The sequence below is a fragment of the Rhamphochromis longiceps genome, linkage group LG8, assembly GCF_057381845.1.
Source record: "Rhamphochromis longiceps isolate RC_006_pf linkage group LG8, R_longiceps_female_GT1.1, whole genome shotgun sequence".
Classification (NCBI taxonomy): Eukaryota; Metazoa; Chordata; class Actinopteri; order Cichliformes; family Cichlidae; genus Rhamphochromis; species Rhamphochromis longiceps.
Window position 1 is genome coordinate 4,665,820 of NC_140564.1, and position 20,548 is coordinate 4,686,367.

General features: G+C 40.9%; 1 protein-coding gene across 3 annotated transcripts in view; it reads right to left on the reverse strand.

Annotated features, from left to right (window-relative positions):
• LOC146662939 (uncharacterized) overlaps positions 1-20,548 on the reverse strand; it is a 43,920-nt gene that overhangs the window by 15,458 nt on the left and 7,914 nt on the right. The window contains exon 2 of one of the 3 annotated variants that reach the window (XR_014912968.1): positions 15,433-15,524. The exons of 1 other annotated variant lie outside the window; for it this stretch is intronic. Coding sequence is in view for 1 of the 2 variants with exons in the window: in XM_085415525.1 (XP_085271651.1) it covers positions 8,455-9,726 (1,272 nt within the window). In the remaining variant the exon portion in view is untranslated. Of the gene's footprint in view, positions 1-5,305; positions 15,525-20,548 lie in introns of those variants that run through there. One more of the 3 variants, XM_085415525.1, reaches the window with a different exon arrangement.

The window sequence follows — 20,548 nt, forward strand, 5'->3', positions numbered from 1 at the left end:
CCAAGGTACAATCCTCTTTTCCCTTGTACCTTCCTTCTTCTTTATTGCCCTACCTGCCGCCTCCAATACTGCCTTACAAATAGAATCATTTAAATCATCCACCTCAACATTCACATCGATCCTTTGCACTTCCTGATCACTAATTAATCTAAATGTATCCCAATCAGCACCACTGAAACACCACTTCTGGACACCACTCATATCCATTTTCTCAACACCCAGCTCTACCTTTATCATAATATAATAATGGTCACTCCCTAAAGTAGTCCCTTTTAATATCTCCCATGAACAAATGCCTGCCAAAGAGTCCGACACTAGTGTAAGATCAATTGATGATTCGACCCCCGTCCTAACATTGACCCTAGTCCCACCTCCATCATTCAAACACACATAAATCTTTAGCTCCATCAATTCCTCAATCACCGCCCCATTCCGATCATTACTCTTACCCCACAATGTGTTGTGTGCACAATAGCCTGCATTGTGACACAAATATTTAGATTCTTGTTTCACAATGTGCATGAACTCAAATCTTTAGAGTTTCATCTTTATAAAGTATCGCAAATAATACATTTATACCATTGTATGAGCTACACTTCTTGTAAAAAAATAAACCGATTGGAAATGTGTTTGAGAAAAGCTCCTGATGTGACCTTCATTAGATTTAGATTTAAGTATTTATTGTCATTGTCAGGAACAATGAAATTGCGTTTGGGGCTTCCATACAACCCATAAATACAATAATGAAGAAAATAATAAATACCCCTTATAACCCAAGTGTAAAAATTTAACCCAGTGTGACTCCAGTGCAATAAGACAATCCTTAGCAACAACATAAGAACATGACAAGTAATGTTCATAAGAAATTCAGACAAAGACCTGAGAAACATGACAAAGTACAACAATGCAACCCTTCTGTATCTTTCCAAAGGAATTTAGAAATATGCAACACATCATCCGCATAAAGCCTGCTTTTATGTTCTACGGTCTTACATTTTATGCCCTTAATTGTTGTAGCCTGTCTAATTGCTGCTGCTAGTGGCTCAATAAAAATTGCAAACAATGAAGGGGAGAGTGGGCATCCCTCCCTGGTGCCCCTTAGGAGACAGAAGCTGGAGGATGTCGGGTCATTTGTTCTGACACAAGCTGTTGGGGAATTATATAATATTTTTAACCAGCTTATGAAAGAGTTTCCAAAACCAAATTTGTGTAAGGTTGCAAATAGAAATTTGCAGTTAACTCTTTCAAACGCCCTTTTTTGCATCAGGAGTCAAAATTATGGTTTCAATGATTTTACTGCATGAGTAGTCTATTAAGTTAAACAATCTACGCGTATTTGTTGATGAGAGCCTGCCTTTTGTACAGCATTTTAAATCAGAGGTTTTAGATCTCACCCTGGGTCAACACACCTGAATCAAATGATTGGTTCATTCTCCGGTTTCTGGAGAACTTCAAGACATGTTGAGGAGGTAATTTAGCCATTTAAATCAGCTGTGTTGGATCAAGGACACATCCAAAACCTGCAGGGACACAGCCCCTCGAGGCCTGGAGTTCAACACCTCTATTTTAAATGGACAAAAAGGACCAGATTAGTTATAATGTACCGTATTTCCCGGACTACAGAGCGCACCTGAATATTAGCCGCACAAGCTAAAATCAGGGGAAAATCCAGTTTTGTACATACATTAGCCGCACCTGACTAAAAGCCGCAGGTGTTTCAATGTTGACTTATCATATGTAAGAGAATATGCACAAAGCGAATTGTCAGGAAAGAGATGGCTGTTTGGAGACACACCCCTTTTATTAATATTTTGAAAAACAAGTTATGGGCACATATTTGCACAACTTTCTAGGTATATGTACAAGTAGCGGTAATTACAAGTACGAAACATGTACTGTGCTTCATAAACGACTAACAAATGTAGTACATAACAATAACCTACAGCACACCAGAAAAATAGATTCAGACTACCTTTTAGGCTCAGGTGGATGGATGGATGTTTTCACACTTTGCCACGCTGTCAGATTCCACCGGTGGAGTTGAGCATAACTTGCTTTTCGCAAGTTTATTGCCGCACACCATCCACGACTCCCGCTGAACGCGTAGCGCTACTTTGAAGTTTGTTTTTCGCGCTACTTGTACGGCACTATGTTTCCTGGCGGATGGACATGTGACCAACATACCACTCTTAAACCCCGATACTGTGTGTCTGATCACATGCCCTTCCGCCAGGCAACGTAGTGCCGTACAACAGCGGAACAAACAAAACAAATCGTCTTACGATATGACAAAAATCATTACAGTAAACTGCTGATTTATTGTGAATGAATGATATTGTTTATGATGCATTATACTGCTGAGTTATAAGGAATACTGTTCGCAGAGAGTCATCGCTTTATTTGTCTGATTAGAAGAGACAGAATATACTGGAGTTTTCTGCCCCATCTCAGCAGGAGCAGATAAACGGGGAGCCAAGGTCGTAGCTTAGGCGCCGTGTGAGAGAAAAGCATGTGAATGTTTTGGCTTTTATGATAAGATGGAAGAACCAGAGGCTATAAGAGTTTGAGCAATGCTCCACCATTTTGAGATCTGAGGCTGTCTGCATACAGTGTCCATCTCCCACGTGTGTGTTCATTAGAATCATCGTTTGACTCAACCCGACCGGACCAGTGTTGTTATTATGGTTTTTCTCTTGTCTCCATCCCCAATTTTGAACTCGTAACACAACATATGTGAAGATATTAATAATAATAATGGATTGGATTTATATAGCGCTTTACAATACCACTATTCATTCACTGGTGGAGGCAAGCTACAGTTGTAGCCACAGCTGCCCTGGGGCAGACTGACAGAAGCGAGACTGCCATATTGCGCCATCGGCCCCTCTGGCCAACACCAGTAGACAAGTAGGGTAAAGTGTCTTGCCCAGGGACACAACGACCAGGACAGAGAGCCCATGGATCGAACCGGCGACCTTCCGGTTACAGATGCGATTCCAAACCCCCTGAGCCACGGTCGCCCCGATATTACACATAAAAAACACACAAAAACATTGGAAATCATCTTTTAGCAGGCGATCACTTTTTGGCACAACACCGGCAGTCAGAGGCAGCAGTTTAATCACCTGGGTCCTTGGGGAAAAAGAAAAACCACCCGCCTGCCTGCCTTGCTATGCACTGCTATCGGCTGCCTCGCTCAGAGGGAGGTTCTCCTCTCTGCTCCCCGACACACTGGACCATTATGGCCTCTCCCCGCAGCTATGCTCACTCCGGCTCCAAGTAAGCTCTCTTCATACTCCACAGTACAGTCACATCCCACTTCAGGCAGCACAGCTTGCTAATTGCCCTCTCTCCCTCTGTCTCGTTTCAGACACGCTGCCCTGTGCGAAACCTCCCATATATATTTGTAAGTAAATTGAAACCTCACATATTCTCCCACTGTGCACCTGTAAACAAATTCATGCACATGGCCCCTCACCTTTAGGGTGCAGAAGACTGTCTCGTTCCACTAACAGAAGATTTGACCTTGTGTAAAAATAGCTGCACTTTTGTTAGTTCAGTCCCATGTGATGTGCAAGTGTTTGATTTGTGCACAATAATAATGGAGGAATCAAGCTTGGAATTCCCATCTACCATGTCCCAGGCCCTTGATTTATATTTTCATCTCAGGGATACAGTTCATTCACAGTTATTTGAGGCTACTTAAATAGACACAAACATACAAATGTAGTACATTTTGTACTTTAGTACTTATTCCTACAGCTTAATGTACTTATTATTAAGTAATTATTTGTCTCCAGTGTGTGGTTATCTTGTCTTTGTATCAAAATTATCAGAAAAGACTGTATAACATAATTTTCATTTTATCCATGTCAGTAAATGAACTCATCATGAAGTGTTGCTTTTTCTTGGTAGCTACAAAGCGTGGAGTATTAAACTAAAACATGATACAGGTTAGAGAGAAATAAATCCTTTTGGGATTGAGTTAAACTTATCACACTGTTAAAGCATCAAAAGTTGTTCATAATAGTTTTTGGTAGCAAAAATGTGTTCATTTCTAACAAAAACAAGAGCACCTTGGATAACAACCACATAGACTGGCAATATATCTAATGTTGTGATCAATTAGACAAGAAGACCAAGTAGAATCATAGTTGTGTCACCAATGCTCGAAATTTTATTTTATTTATTTATTTAGGACAGTGCATGTTAATGAACATAAATGTTAAAAAAAAAAAAAAAATTACATGAATGTAAACATGCCAGATTATAGCCAAAAGCTAATTTCCATCTGTTGTCCTTAAGCATAAAAAATAGACCAATAGAGCATTCTCTAATGCATAGGTGTCAAACTCTGGCCCGCGGGCCAAATTTGGCCCGCAGCCTAATTACATTTGGCCCGCGAAGCCATACCAAATTACTATTAGAGCTGGCCTACTGGTATTATACAGTTAATATATATATTGTTTAGTATTAAGCTTTGCTTGTTCCATATTCAGTTTTTCAGCAAAACTTGTTTGAGTCCATAAGAAAAGATTCATTCTCATATCTAGAGGAAGATTTTTTTTTCAATAAACATTAGCGTTAGCCCGCGACTTTGTTCCAGTTTTGAATTTTGGCCCACTGTGTATTTGAGTTTGACACCCCTGCTCTAATGGGTTGAGGAAGACTGTTCCACAGATGGCCACCCTTAACAGAGAGGACGTTCTGCCCAAATGCTGTCCGTCTGTGGGGTATAAACAAGCCTCCTCGGATTGTAGCTCGAGTGGTCCTGTCTGAGCTTTCTTTATGCCTAATGAACTGCTTTAGTGGTGGTGGAGCAAGGGAGTATAAGACTTTATATATTAAACACACTCTTTTAAGTTTCACTAAGTTATTGAAGTTCAGTAATTTGTTTTTTTAACACATGACAGTGGTGGTGGGAAGTCGGTTTTTTGTCAAGTAGTTTTAAACTTCTTTTATAAATGTTTTCAATAGTTTTAAGTGTTGTTGGACAAGCAAGTGACCAGGACGTCAAACAATAGTCCATATGAGAGATGATCATTGAGTAAAAGTAAGTTTTTGCAACATTCATATGTAAATTATTACATATATGATTAAAATTTCGATTATTAAATTTAAGTACCTGGGAAACTTTATTTATCAATCAATCAATCTTTATTTATAAAGCACTTTTCATACAAAAAAAAAAAAGTAGCACAAAGTGCTTTACATAGTTAAAAGCAGCCCACCCCACCCTCCAACTCACTCCCCACACTCTCAATACACATATATCCCCCCCCCCCCCCCCCCACACACACACACACACACACGCGCACACTTAAAGAATAAAAATTGGGCTGGGTTCACATGAGCCAAGTGAGGAAACACTATAACAGGGAGCCGTCTGCACCGGGAGCCGGTCACAGACTGCAGCCTCCAGGCTGGGCACACAGCAGGAGGGAGGCAAAGGAGCCTGTTCTTAAAAACATGTACGTTCTCTGCGGCCCTGAGCTCCTCCGGCAGGCTGTTCCACAGACGAGGACCATACCACTGAAAAGCTGCCTCTCCGTGAGTGTGTCCTGACTTTAGGGACAATCAAAAGGCCAGTACCAGAGGACCTCAGGGTCCGCGAGGGTTCATATGGTAAAAGCAGATCTGAGAGATAAGAAGGCCCAAGACCATTAAGACATTTAAAAACCAATAAAAGAACTTTAAAATCGATCCTGAAACACACGGGGAGCCAGTGCAGCGATTCTAAAACCGGTGTAATGTGGGCCCGCCCTCTGGTCTTCGTCAGCACACGAGCTGCAGAGTTTTGTAAAAGTTGTAAAGTTGAAATATTCTTCTTAGGAAGACCAGAGAGCAGGGCATTACAGTAATCAATGCGACTGCTAATAAAAGCATGCATCAGCATCTCCGTGTTGGCCCGAGAGAGAATAGGGCGGACTCTGGCTATATTCTTTAGATGGTAAAATCCAATTTTGGTTACATGTTTAATATGTGAGATAAAACCAAGCTCAGAGTCGAAAATAACACCCAGGTTTTTCACTTGTAGCGAAGGACATAGTGAAAATGCCTCTAATTTAGACAAGAGTTTCTCTCTCTGAGCCTCAGGACCGACGATTAAAACTTCAGTCTTGTCCTGGTTAAGCTGTAAAAAGTTTTCTGCCATCCAGGATCGTATATCTAAGATACAGTTAAAAAGGGCATCCATTGGTCTGGTGTCATCAGGAGACACGGAGCTGTACAGCTGCGTGTCATCAGCGTAACTGTGGAAGTTCACTCCATGCCTCCTGATGACACTGCCGAGAGGGAGCATATACAAATTAAAAAGTACAGGGCCTAGAACCGACCCTTGAGGCACACCACATGTCATTTTATGGATCTTAGAGGAGCATGTATCCATACTCACCATAAAAGATCTGTCAGAGAGATAGGAAGTGAACCAGTTGTGTACAGCACCAGAGAGGCCCACCATGTGTTTCAATCCGTTTAAAAGAATAGCGTGGTCTACTGTATCAAAGGCTGCGCTTAGATCCAGTAGCACCAGGACTGAGAGCTTTTGGGAGTCCCAGTTACATCTAAGATCATTTAGAACCTTTAGGAGAGCCGTCTCTGTGCTGTGGTTCACCCTAAATCCAGACTGGAATATCTCCAGGATCTGTCTATCATTGAGAAAATTAGTAATCTGAGTAAAAACAAGTTTTTCTAAGACTTTACTTAATAATGGCAAGTTGGATACAGGTCTGTAGTTATTAAAATCATTACAATCCAAATTGCTCTTCTTCAGAAGGGGCCTCACCACCGCCGTTTTAAAGGCAGCAGGGAAGACACCCAACTGAAGAGAGCAATTCATCATGTATAAAAGCTCAGCCTCAAAGAATCCATAAAGTGTTTTAAAGAGTGAAGAAGGGATTGGATCTAAAAGACATGTGGTGGGTCTCACTGTGGAGAAAACTTTCTGAAGGTTCTCAGCATTAACCAGGACAAAGCTGTCCAGTGTCTCCTCAGGTACAATCGAGCCCTCAGATGTGTTTAAAATCATATCGTGATTAGATAAAATATCAGATCTGATGGCGCTGATCTTTCCCCTGAAGTGGTCTGCAAACTGCTCACAGAGAGAGTCTGTAGGGCTTTTTTGGGAGCTGTTAAAATCAGGGTTAAATAAATGATCTATGGTGGAAAAGAGGACCTTGGGATTATTTTTGTTAATACTGATTATTTTGGCGAAGTATGAATTTCTTGACTTCCTTAATGTATTATTGTACATTTTAAGTTGCTCGCAAAATATTTGATGGTTGATTGTATTTTTATTTTTCCTCCATCTCCTTTCTGCTGCCCTGCAATTTCTTTTGAGTTTTTTGACTTCTTCGTTTCTCCAGGGTGATGCATGTTTTACGTTAATCTTTTTGGTGGTGAGTGGAGCAACGGAGTCAAGGCTTTTCTTCAGTTTGCTGTTGAAATAATTAAAAATCAAATCGCAGGGTGCAGGTAAAATCACAGGGGGGCATTCGTCTAAAACCCTGGTAAAATTTGCAGCCACTTCGGAGGTTAGATAGCGCCTCCTCACAGTTCGCACCGAGGTCTCCCGCTGAATAAAACCGGTGATGTTAAAAAAAAAAAAAAAAAAACACAGTAGTGGTCAGAGACAGCCAAGTCAACAACAGAGGACACGCTGGTGGACAGCCCATGGGTGATGACCAGGTCCAGAGTGTGTCCTCTGTTGTGAGTCGGCTGCGTGACGTGCTGGGTAAAATCCAAACAGTGAAGAATGTTTAAGAATTCTTTTGCTGCAGGGTCAGAAGGATTATCTATGTGCAGGTTAAAATCACCGGTTAAAATTATCATATTATAGTTTGAATGTATGTTTTTTAAAAATTCTGTGAATTCCTTGATAAAAGCAGCGCTGTCTTTGGGTGGTCTATAAATTGTGACAGATAAAACTGGAGGGCTGCTGAAAACAATAGCATGGAATTCAAAAGTGGTAAAATGATCAAATAAAATTTGTTTGGTGGTGAGTGTGTTGTTGGCTAAAGATGCAGTCCCACCACCTCTCTTACCACTTCTAATAGAAAAAGAGAAATTAAAATTTGGTGGGGAGGCCTCAGTGAGAACAACTGGTGCATCCGAACCCAGCCATGTTTCAGTTAAAAATAAACAGTCAAGTCTACTATCTAAAATTAAATCATTAATAATAAAAGACTTGTTCGACAGAGAGCGTACATTTAAAAGTGCCATACTGATTGAGACTGGTGGATTTTTGACAATAGAGTTGAATGGATGTTGATATTTTTGAAGAGGCCGGAGGTTATTAATGTTTTTGGAGTTACTGGATTTATGATAATTCTGTTGCTCTCTGTTTGTGATTATGACGGGTATTGTGTTGACTATGGGAGAGAGAGGTCCTAGTCCAGAGTTTTGCGTATTACTGTTAAAAGTGGAACAAATATAGGAGCTGGGACCAGGGGAACATCAGTCAGTGGCAGACAGATCAGCAGGTAATGTCGGTTTGGGGTAGTGACAGGGCGGTGTGCGGGAGTGCTGTACGCCAAATGCCAAATTGGCGGACAGCAAACGGCGTTCCCAGGCGTTGAGGTGGAGCCCGTCTGCCCCAAAAAGATGCCTCGTCTCCCAGAAGGCATCAAAGTTGTTAATAAAACCCAAGCTGTGGGAGACACAGGCGGAGGAAAGCCAGGTGTTAAGGCTGAGCAGCCGGCTGAAATGGCCTATCCCTCTGCCACAGGTGGGGGTGGGCCCGGAGATAAAAGCACTCACCTGCAACTGACCAAGGAGGCTGAAGAGTTGGAGGAAGTCCAGCTTCAGCAGCTCAGATTGCTGTTTGGGGATGTCATTGGTGCCGATGTGGATGATGATCCGGTTAACCTGTGGGTGGGATGCCAGAATGTTGGGAATTCTGTCCACTATGGCTCCCGGGAACGACAGCGTGAGCGCCCCCCTCATCCGCACGTTCCTGACGATGGAATCCCCGAGGACCAGCGTGGAGAGAGGAGGTGCCACCGGGGGCTGTTGGCCATCTGAGACGCCCGCGCCGCGACATCGGGGGTGTTCAGATGGAGATGCGCCAGGCGGACTGCGTGAGTGACTCCCAGGTAGCCGCGCCGTGGGTCCTCCTCTCCGAGGAGCCGGGGTAAAGCACAGCTCTCCGCGGCTAGTCCGCACCACAGCGTCGGGTTGCCCGCCGCGGCTCCGGGGGCGTAGTGGTGGAGATGGCGCAGACCTCAGCGACACAGCGGGATGGCGAGGGCTAGCGGTCAGAGGAGGAAAGTCCACAGGATCCAGGACATTGAATTTATTCTCCAATACTACCGCACCGGAGGGGTGAGGGTGCGAGAGACGGATCCTCCTGCCCCCTCTGCAGCCACCACGCGTCTCAACCGTGGTCCATGGCGCTGGTTGGAGTGGAGTGGAGCTGACCAGAGCCTTGGGTCTGGCAACTAGCTGAAACCAGGAGTTCTTGTCCTTGGCAGAAGCACCAGCGACGCAAGTTGAGAGCCTGTGTTGACTGTTGGCGGGATCTTGGGACACAGCAGCTGGATGGTGCACTGTGTCGGCTAGCTCAGCGCTAGTAGCGGTGGTTTGAGCTTTGCCAAGGAGGATCGTGTCAAGTTCGCATTCAGCCCCCTGGATTTGGTATAGCGTGGATATCCTTTGTTCCAGCTCGATCACTTTTTGGCTCAGGTTGATGCAGCTTTCACAACTGGATGTTGAGGTAAGTGGTGCCATTCCGGAATCTCGTACCGGCAACAGCGTCAAAAACAAAAACAGAAACTGTCACTTTAGCTTACGTTAGCTAAAAAGTCAGTCGTGACGCAGCAAGAAAAGAGTTTCAGATCAGTATCCAGCAAAGGCAAAACCAAACTTCCAAAACTTCCAAAACTTATGCCTGTTTACGAGTCTTTGTAGTGCAGGCTCGTGGCTTCACTGTTTGGCTTAGTCACTTATGTGACTCTTGAAGGATAATGTTGGGTCTAGAATGACCCCAAGATATTTAAATTCTGGAGCTAATTCAAGCTCGACTCCATCCAGGAATATGTTTGACTGCTTCAAGTTTAAGGGGCGTTTTGAAAAATACATACAGACAGTTTTTGAGGTGTTCAACATTAGGCATGAGTCCTCCAGCCAGCTATGCATTAATGGTAAAGCAGCTGTAAGATCTTTTGCCACCTGCTGGACACTATTTGCTTGCGTATATATAACTGCATCATCCGCATACATTTGAGCAAATATATTTGGACAGACTTCAGGTAAGTTCTTGATAAAAAGAGAGAACAATAAGGGCCCAAGAACAGATCCTTGAGGAACCCTTGTATCACAGTCTAAATATGGAGATTTAACCCCATCCAACACCACACACGGTTTCCTGTGTGAGAGATATGAGGCAAACCACTGAAGAGCCTGACTGGAGATATTAAACTGAGTCAATCTGGACAACAATATCTGATGGTTTACAGAGTCAAAAGCCTTCTTCAGATCTAAAAATACAGCTCCAACACAGGGACTCTTGTCCAGCAAGCTCTTTAAGTTCTCCACTAACATACACAGGGCAGTATCTGTGGAGTGATGTGCCCGAAAGCCAAACTGCAATGGATGTAATGAGGGTTGGGTGTTTTCTAGGTGAGCAGTGACGAGTTTAACCACCCACTTCTCAGCTATTTTAGATACGACCGGGAGTATGCTTATGGGGCGATAATTAGCCATGTCAGTCTTCACACCTGCTTTGAAAATTGGTGTAACTGCAGCAATTTTCCAATCTGTTGGAACAATGGAGTGTTTGAAAGACATATTCAAAACATGAGTTGTTGGACGTACAAGAAAATCCATATGTTCCTTTAGGAAGTTTGTGTTAATACCATATACATCAAGTGCTTTTGATTGTTTTAAACCTGTAATTAGTTTAGCAACTTCAGTGTCTGAAATATGAGTGATGGTGAACAAATTTTGACCAGCATCATTCACATTATCAGAGCATACGACTGAGTCAAAGCTCTGACTGATCTCCTTAACAGATGAAATAAAGAAAGTGTTTAAGTTACTGGCAATAGATAGAGGCTCTCTAACAATAGAGTTATTTAGATAAAGTTCAATTGTATTTTTACTTTTGTTTGAATGACGGCCTAGTAATTTATTTAATTGTTGCCAGATAATTTTACCATTACCTTTGGCTCTTTCAATTATATTTATAAAAAATTTTGCTTTGGCCTGTCTCAAACTTCTTGTTACTTTGTTCCGCATTGAAGTAAATCTCTGTCTATCCAGAGTTAGACCGGTTTTCAGGAACTGCTTTAGTAATTGATCTCTTGTTTTCATTAAATTCTTGCACTCTTTGTTTAACCAGGGCAAATTAAATGTTGTCTTTATTTTTTGTCGACCTCTAATGGAGTATGTTGATATAACATCCTTGACAATGTCAGTGAAGTGACTGCTGCAGAATTGTGGATCATCACTACACAATAAACGCTCCCAGTTAGCTGATGCTAATGCTTCTGCTACATTTTGTCGCCGACTTCTTGGTATGAATTCATAAAAGGATCTCCTATTAGATGAACTTTGAAAGTCATTCTTAACCCGTGATTTTATAAGTTTTCTAGAAAATAATATAAAATTGTGGTCTGAAATACCAGTGATAAAATTATAAGATTTAATAATTCGCTCGGGCTTCTTACTGAAAACCAGATCTATTTTAGTTTTAGAGTGTCTTGTTATTCTTGTGGGTTGTTCAATGTGTTGAGTAAAGTTCAAAGTCTCCATTATGTCCTTGAGTGTTTTTCTGTCCTTTTCACAGTCCCAGTTGACATTAAAATCTCCCATTACAATTATTTCATTAGACTTATTATTTATAGCATGATATTTAAGTAATATCTGTAGTTGTTCATAAAAAATATTCTTTGCGGAAGGAGGGCGATATAAACAGATCAACGTAAATGACATTTCTGGGGAAAGAGTGATTTTAACAGTAATATGTTCTATTTCGACATCTATTGGTGAACTAAGTAAAGAGCAATCCAGGTGTTTTTTTTGTTTGCTTTTTTTTTTTTTTTTTTTTTTTTTTCCACATACACAAGTATTCCTCCTCCTCTTGTTCCAATTCTATCCCTTCTGAATACTGTGTACTCTGGAAAGACAACCGCAGACTCAGGAGAAGAACTTGTGAGCCAAGATTCAGAGATACCCAAAATAGAAATATTGGAATTGCTTAGAATATGTTCCAGTTGCTCATGCTTTGGTAACATACTGCGAATGTTAATGTGTCCACATAGAAGCCCCTTTGGTTTATTTTTAGTGTCCCAGATTACTTTAGCCTGATTAAATGTCTTGCAGATCTTCGTTCCTCTGTAAATTTTAATAGCAGGATTTCTTGTCCTTTTGTTGACAATGCTATGAGCATTTAATGATGAGAAACCCTTTACCGGAGACTGTAGTTTGGGTACAGCAGGTGGGGGCCCAGGCAGCCGAGGTGGAGGCCCAGGCAGCCGAGGTGGAGGCCCAGGCAGCCGAGGTGGAGGCCCAGGCAGCTGAGATGGAGGCCCAGGCAGGCCTAGGCTAATTAGTTGTAGCCAGTCCAAATCACTGATGTTTGAATTAGGTCCAGGATTTAGTTCTATATCACCAGCCAAAAGTAGCATCAGAACAAGTTTCAGAATCTCCAGCGACAGTTGTGGTATATTTGATTGTTCATGTTTACCTGGGGGTGGTCTAGCATGAACAAAATCCAAGAATCTTGTGAACAAAAGATGTTGACTCCATTTGGCTGGGAAAGTGGTATAATTATCCAGCTTTCTTGGACATGTCAAACTCCACAGAAGATAAAAATGTATAAAAACAAAAAGACAAGTTGATGTCAAGATCCAGGGGTTTTTAGATGGTTTTTTAGGTGGGTTTTTTGGCAAACGCACAGGACCTGCCAAGCTGTGTGTATGCACCCTAGCAGCCAAGAAATGTTTCTTGAGCCTATATGTAACCCAGGTCCCACGTAGCTATGGTAAAGCTAGAGTATATAGTACAATGAGACTGGGCCTGGGTTCGTAGTGCTACTAATAATGATACCTGATACTAGGGCTGCTCAATTAATCGAATTTTAATCACGATTACGATCTGGGCTTTCAACGATCATTAAAAATGACTGAGCCGATTATTAGCCCCTCCCTCGTGCTTTACTCTCGCGCTGCTCCGTGTGGTAAATCAAGCGCACCTCTCTCCATTTCGAACACGCGTCACAACAATTAAGAGGACCCGAGGGAAGCTCGGAAAGCTAAGCAGAAGTTATTTGGAGAGGAGAGTGACTGCCGTTGGTTGAAAAGAGAGGTAAAAAAAAAAAAAAAAAACTTCAGTGGAGTGGAAACATTATGGGTTGGCGGAGTCAGACGTGGATCAAGTAGACATAGTGTGTAAACTTTGCTACAGTGTCGTAGCTGCACCACAGAGCAACACTGCAAAGGTCACTAAACATAGATGTTTACATTTTTCATTTATTTCTTATATTGCAAACATTTGCACTGTTATCAGTATTTGCACACTATTTTATATTATTTTTTAAAGTCATTATTCAATACGTTGTTATTGTTAACCCTTTAAAGCCGGTCAGAGCTGCACGCTCCGTTTTGTGTAACTATTTTTAAATCCCTGTAGAACCTGAACCATGTAAGCTAGCGCAATAATTTGTTTTGCATATGAAACCGGAGGAGTTGTACTTGCATCTTATGCCATCAGCTTGTCCTCGGTCACGGTTTCCTTCCACATATAGCTTTGCAAAAATTGCATAAAAAAGCGCTTGCAGGAACAAAAACATAATATTCCAGAAACACGCTTTGCCGATCCATCAGCTGTTCATAATACTTCCCACTTTGAAAAAAACGTCAATGGGAACTATCGCATTTCCTGCCCGAAACTGGAAGTGACGTCATTTTTGCAGAAAATCTAGTTTTTTACTTGTAGGCCATAAAAGCCTATACTAGTGTTTTTATAAGTCATGTTTGACTTTTCTGAATAGTTTCTGGGATGCTTAGAACTCGAATTGCACTGCTGGAAATAGTTTATTTTGATGCACATGCTGTTTTCTTTGCAAATTTGCATCATAGGATTGTTTTTTTGTTTTTCCTGCAGTATATAAAAATTGCTGTATCTCCAAAATAAAACTATGAAGACACTCAAAATAAATTTCCTGTTGTTGTAAACTATTTTTTGCAACTTTTTTGTATTTAAAGTTTTGAGGCATAAACCTCTTAAATTTCTCCAAGTAGAAATATATGTAAAAAAACAACAATTTTCAATTTGTTTTATAGTTTATTGCACTTGTTTGCAATTAATGTTGTTACTATGGACTTAATGCATACATATTATTAAAATATGGGCTATAACAGTTGTACTGATGTATAGCAACTTGAAATGCTCCCACAAATGGCACTACAACATGTAAAAAAAAAATAATATAAGCTCTGGCGGACTTGGTTCTATGGTAGGTCTTAAAGGGTTAAATAAATATCGTCAAATAATCGTGATCTCAATTTCAGTGAAAATAATCGTGATTATCATTTTTGCCATAATCGAGCAGCCCTACCTGATACCCTCTAATTGAATTAATAAGGACCACCACAACTGTATTTTACACAAATTAAATCCCTCACCGGGTATTTATTTAGACAAAAAGAAATAAAATAAACAGTTACTTTTATAAAATGAATTGAATTAAAATAAACAAACAAAATTACTGTAAGAGTGACTACATGGGTTTTCAATAAAAGATTATCAACACAAAATACCTCTTTCTTAGGTGCCAACTGTTATTCCAGTTACAACAGATCACACCTTTAAAAGGGATGAATTTCAACCTTTGATAATAACTTTGATTAAAACTACACACTTACTCAATTTAAACCGAATTTGTAACAGTGGGCCCACACACACACACACACTTTAACCCATAAGTGTCAAACTCTGGCCCGCGGGCCAAATTTGGCCCGCAGCCTAATTACATTTGGCCCGCAAAGCCACACCAAATTACTATTAGAGCTGGCCTAATGGTATTATACAGCTAATATATATATTGTTTAGTATTAAGCTTTGCTTGTTCCATATTCAGTTTTTCAGCAAAACTTGTTTGAGTCCATAAGAAAAGATTCATTCTCATATCTGGAGGAAGATTTTTTTTTTCAATAAATATTAATGTTAGCCCGCGACTTTGTTCCAGTTTTGAATTTTTGCCCACTGTGTATTTGAGTTTGACACCCCTGCTTTAATCTGTCCACACTACACCTGTAGCACGGTGCTTGTTGCAGGCCTGATTCGAAGTTCGGGTGCGGTGAGGCCTAAAACTGATGGCCGCTTCACTCAAACCGAGCCATAAAACAAAATACGTGCACTTTAGTTCCAGTTAGTACTCACAAGTCCAATGAGTTTGTTAGTGGGGCAATCAGAAACGGGCAGTTAGTTCACCAGTAGTGTAGACAGTCAGGGGTAAGAAAACAGCAGGGTCCATCCGGGCAGAAACCTCTCTCTCCCTCTCCTTTCAGAGCGTCCATCGGCTTCTAAACATATTAAAACACTTGAGCTACAATACCAAATGCTATCACATAACGATTTAGCATTAGCATGCTTTGACTGAAAATCACAGAGCTAAACATACAGCATGGCATCACACCACATAATGCGGTAAGCTGCGCTAATTAGCAAGCCGCTAGTTAGCATCACATATCACGCCATTTTACCACTATAACGAATAGTTACAGTACAAATGTCAAGGCACACAGTCTCATTTACCTCTTGCAGATCACAAATAAGTAATATCAGGACCACGGGTAGTCGACCTCAATGATACACTTAGATGCAAAATCCACACCACGTTTGCCTTACGACAGGGGTGCTCAATACGTCGATCGCGATCGACCAGTCGATCGCAAAGGTAGTATTGGTAGATCGCATGGCATTAAAAAAATAGATGCCAGCCTATCATCCATCCCGTCACTTGATTGATACAGGGAAGCCAGTCAGATGACAGCAGATTTTTTCTGACGCTTAGGTCGCTGCGCATGCGCAAACAGCGGCGCGAAGTGTAGTAAAACTGACAAGCTAGTCAGCGAGTTAACTCCAATTTTTAGCTCTCGGTTTTTTCTCTTAAACCTGGCCGTCAGCAGCTACTGTCCGGACTATGCATCCCTGGCTGATTCAATTCAGTGCAAGTCATCAGAGTAAACTCAGGTAATGACAAAAAATTTACATAGTTAATTGTGTTGTGAAATATTGGATATTGCGGTTATGCATGTATGTAGATATAAAGAATCCTCAATATATTTATAAATAAGTATATGTTTTGGATTTTTGTAGTGGGTAGATCATTTTGACTTGGTCATTTTATAAGTAGCTCACATGAGGAAAAAGTGTGAGCACCCCTGCCTTACGACATCTCTCTCTTCGGACTTAGCTTCTGTGTCCGCTCCCACAGATTCACACAAACTTACCACTCGTCCCGCCCCCATAGCAGAAAAGAATGACATTGACTGGCTCGTCAGCACAACAACCAATGACAATACAATATTGAGATAACTGACATTAGATGGGTAAATAAGCTTAGGTTACACCCCAACATATTTATTGTGCACAGAAAATAACTCTAAATCATGAAACCCTTTTAATTATTGGACTCTTAACTGTAAATGAAATACATTTGTACCAAAGCATATGATTTTTAAACCTTTTATCAACTATTTATATTTTAACCAGTTTTTATAACAGTAGACTTTTTTTTCTTTATACTGCAAGCCCGAATAATTGCAGACAGGGATGCATATAGTTTTGTTATTGTGGAATAGATTAAAGCAATCCTAGATTGCTTTAGAATTAGAATGTTAAAATTAGTAATTTATTTTGGCACTAACCAGAAACACAGTAACAATGTGTGCAGCAGGAACAGATGCACTTCTATGTTTAGGATTCCCACCAGGTGAAGCACTGAAAATATTATTTAAATATGTATATGTATTTTCAACTGGTGTTATTTTGTGGTCTCATTCCCCAAGCAATTTGTTGCCTTATATTGTCCCCAACACTCACTGCTGCTTCTGCAAAGTCAGAGTGCTAAGTGCTGTCTACTACAGGTAACTCCACTTCAAAAAACCTGAACATTCCCTTTAGCTTACTATTTTAATTGGGGGGGGGGGGGGGGGGGGGGGGGGAGACTAAGGAAGCACTTACTGACCAGATGGGGAAAAAAAAGGCTGCACTGTTAAGAGAACTTAACCACCCAGTCTATTGAACATTCACATTCATTCCTTCATGTTACTGTTAACTACACCCGTGTTTTTATGAACTGTTAGGGTGGAAAACCTAAAACGTGTAGGGCAGAGTGCCTTGAGGACCAAGGTTGGAAAACACTGACCTACACCACATCCATCACCCACATAGAGCTTGCGAGAATGCTGTAAAATTCACTGCAAAAGTCTGGATAGCTGTGATAACCAAGTGGCAGCTTTAGTACACATCCACATGTGTGGGATTGTGGTCTGTGGAGGAAATCTGTAGTTTCTATTAACTCAATTAGTATGGCTTTATCCAACAGATTGGATCCTGTACAGAACTGCAGGAAAAGCTGAAGATAATTGAAATCAATTTCTCCAATGTACCTTTTCAGGTAACGAGAAACTGTTGACTGGGCAGCTGTCATCTCCTCTGGAAAGTCTAGAAGCTCCTTCACTGTTTTTACAGTTGGTTTTTTTTCTTCAATGAAATGATGCAGTCCTTCTGGTGGGAGTAAACCAGCTACAGAACCCACAATGGGACGCCAGCACTTGATTACAAACATTGGGGCCTCAATAAGTACTTTTTGTCCTGTCTGTGCCAAAACAGGGAGCAGTGTGTCCTTGGTAGGGACCTGCTTGCACTCATGTGCATCAAGTACTTCCAGCAATTCATCTGTATCCACTGAATTGAAGTCATCCAAAGCCTTCAGGAGAACAGATCGCTCTTCTTGTGAGACATACAAAAGAAAGGAATCTTTTAAACTACTGGTTGTCGAGCTGTATCTCCTCCAGAAAGGGTATTGCAAGCTTCACTGGGAAGTAACCAGCTTGTTTCCACCCTACAACAAACATTCTAGCTATAGCCTGCCATTCTTCACACTGAAAGTCATGCCGGATGAATGGCACTGATCAAATCAGTAAGACAATGACCTCTTCTAACAGTCAGTATTACAGGACAAGATCGTGGTTCAGGGGGTGCTTGGTCAGGAATATTGGCCTCTCCTGTCAGCCCCGGTGAGAGAGACAATGTGTGATGAGGTGGATCAGACTCTTTTTCTGTAAACAGTGTTTCAGGGTTTAGTTCAACCACACTAATATCCACCCTGTTATCCCCACTAATAATAACAACTGCAACAGAATCTTCACTTTCACCTACATTTGGCAGACCATCCCATGGTAATGTGTCATTCAGTTCCAAATATCCACTTATGGAAGCTCCATCATTATTTACAAAGTGGTTTGATGGTTCTTAATTTATGTTTTCCACCAACAGATCATCAGCGGCCCGATTATGTTCATTGTCAGTGAGATCTACCACAGAGGGCTGGGTTATTGCATGATCGGCATGTGAGTGAAGTTGGCCCCCCCACCTTCTTCAAATCCAACAAAAGTGGTATCAAACGTTTGTGCTACGTTTGTGCATGCTGCAAAAGTTTATTTTTTGCCGTTTTCATTTTAAAGATATTCAAGAAAAATTTCTAGCGGTCATCAGAGGTCAACCAGCCCCCCACATTAATGGAATCAAAAAAAAACTGGCGTCAAAAGTTTGTGCTACGTTTGTGCTGGTTTGTGCTGCTAAAATTGTCGTTTGTGCTGCCTCTGTTTTAAAGATATTAATGAAAATGCAAACGTCAAAAGGTCAACCAGCCCCCCACATCACCCAAATCAAACAAAAGTTGATGTCACAGGTTTGTGCTATGTTTGTGCTGGTTTGTGCTGCAAAAAATTTTGTTTGTGGCGCTATTATTTTAAAGATAAAGAGGCGGGGTACATCCTGGACAGGTTGCCAGTCTGTCACAGGGCCAACACACAGGGACAGACAACCATTCGCACTCACATTCACACCTATGGGCAATTCGGATTAACCAATTAACCTATCACCACAAGCTGCATGTCTTTGGAGAGAACCCACGCAAACACGGGGAGAACCTGCAAACTCCACACAGAAAGACCCTGGCGTGATGGTGGAATTGAACTCAGGACCTTCTTGCTGTGCAGCAACAGTGCTAACCACCGTGCTGCCGTAATAATAACATTAAATAACATTTATGAAGAAATTTAAAGGGGCATGCCAGTAGGTGCGTATCAGTTTATAATTAGATAAGGTGTTTTGAGCCAATAAGCTGGTTGTGGATCACTGACTACCATGTTTCTTAACATTACCTTACTCCATCTAGTGTGCTACCAGCAGGGTTTATGCTAAAATGCTAATGGTTGTTAAAACATTAACCTAATAATATGTGAACTGTAGCTTTTAAGTCAAATGGTAATATTAACAAAAGTGCTGTCATTTGTATGTGGGCTGTCATGAGCAAGTTGTATAAAATTAACATACACAGGACAGGAGTGCACTTCAGTGATTCAGCAAATCTGAACTCAAAGGCTCCAAACAGCCTGAAGAACTGTAAATCTTAGGTAACTGTCAATGTTACCTGAAAGGGCCGATTTATATTTTTTGCAAGAGTCAAACTTCTGTAGCCATGGTCACAAAAGGCTATTAAATGAGTGGGCTATTAAACATGTGTGGGATTGACACAGACACAGATTTATCTCAACAGTGCACGGATTTATCTACAAGTATTTTGATGATGAGCTATGAACATTGACTACATTCATTTTTATACCGATCAAATGAATTTTGAACTAGATCTTGTTAAGGATAAACTGGTACAACTCTGCCAAAAAAACCAAACATAGCGACCTGTGTTTGGTTTGTGATCACCAGGGGGTGCTATCATACACATTCTTCTTCTGAGAGAAAAAAAACAAGAGTTGAAGAAAACATGTGCTAGCTATCTTATTTGCATTTTTAAGCTAGATTCCATGACCAACAGCAATCATCAACACTTCAATTCACTATGTCAAAACAGTGTATAAAAGTAAGTAATTTTATGTCCACTTAAAGATGTAGAATTAAAGTTATAATCAAATTATAGCAGTAATATATCACATTTTTAATTTTTGCTTGACAGATGCCAAAGAAATCAGTGGTGGACAAAATTGCAGTATTTGAAGTCCTTCGTGCTTCTAAAGAAGCAGTCATAAAAAATGGAAAAGTTTCAACTCCAAGTGATGACATATGGCAAAATCTATGCAAACAACTTGGTGAAAAGATGACACCAAAAGCTCTTTACACTTTTGTTAAATTAAACAGACACAATGTATGGGCTGCTCTGGATTACAGTGATGAAGAGAGACTGACTGACACAGACAGTAGTGACAATGATAATGATTTTGAACAAAGCAGCTCTCCTTTTCAAAACAAAGACTGCAAGACTTTCAATGTGGAGCTCCCATTTGAACAGTGGATACATATG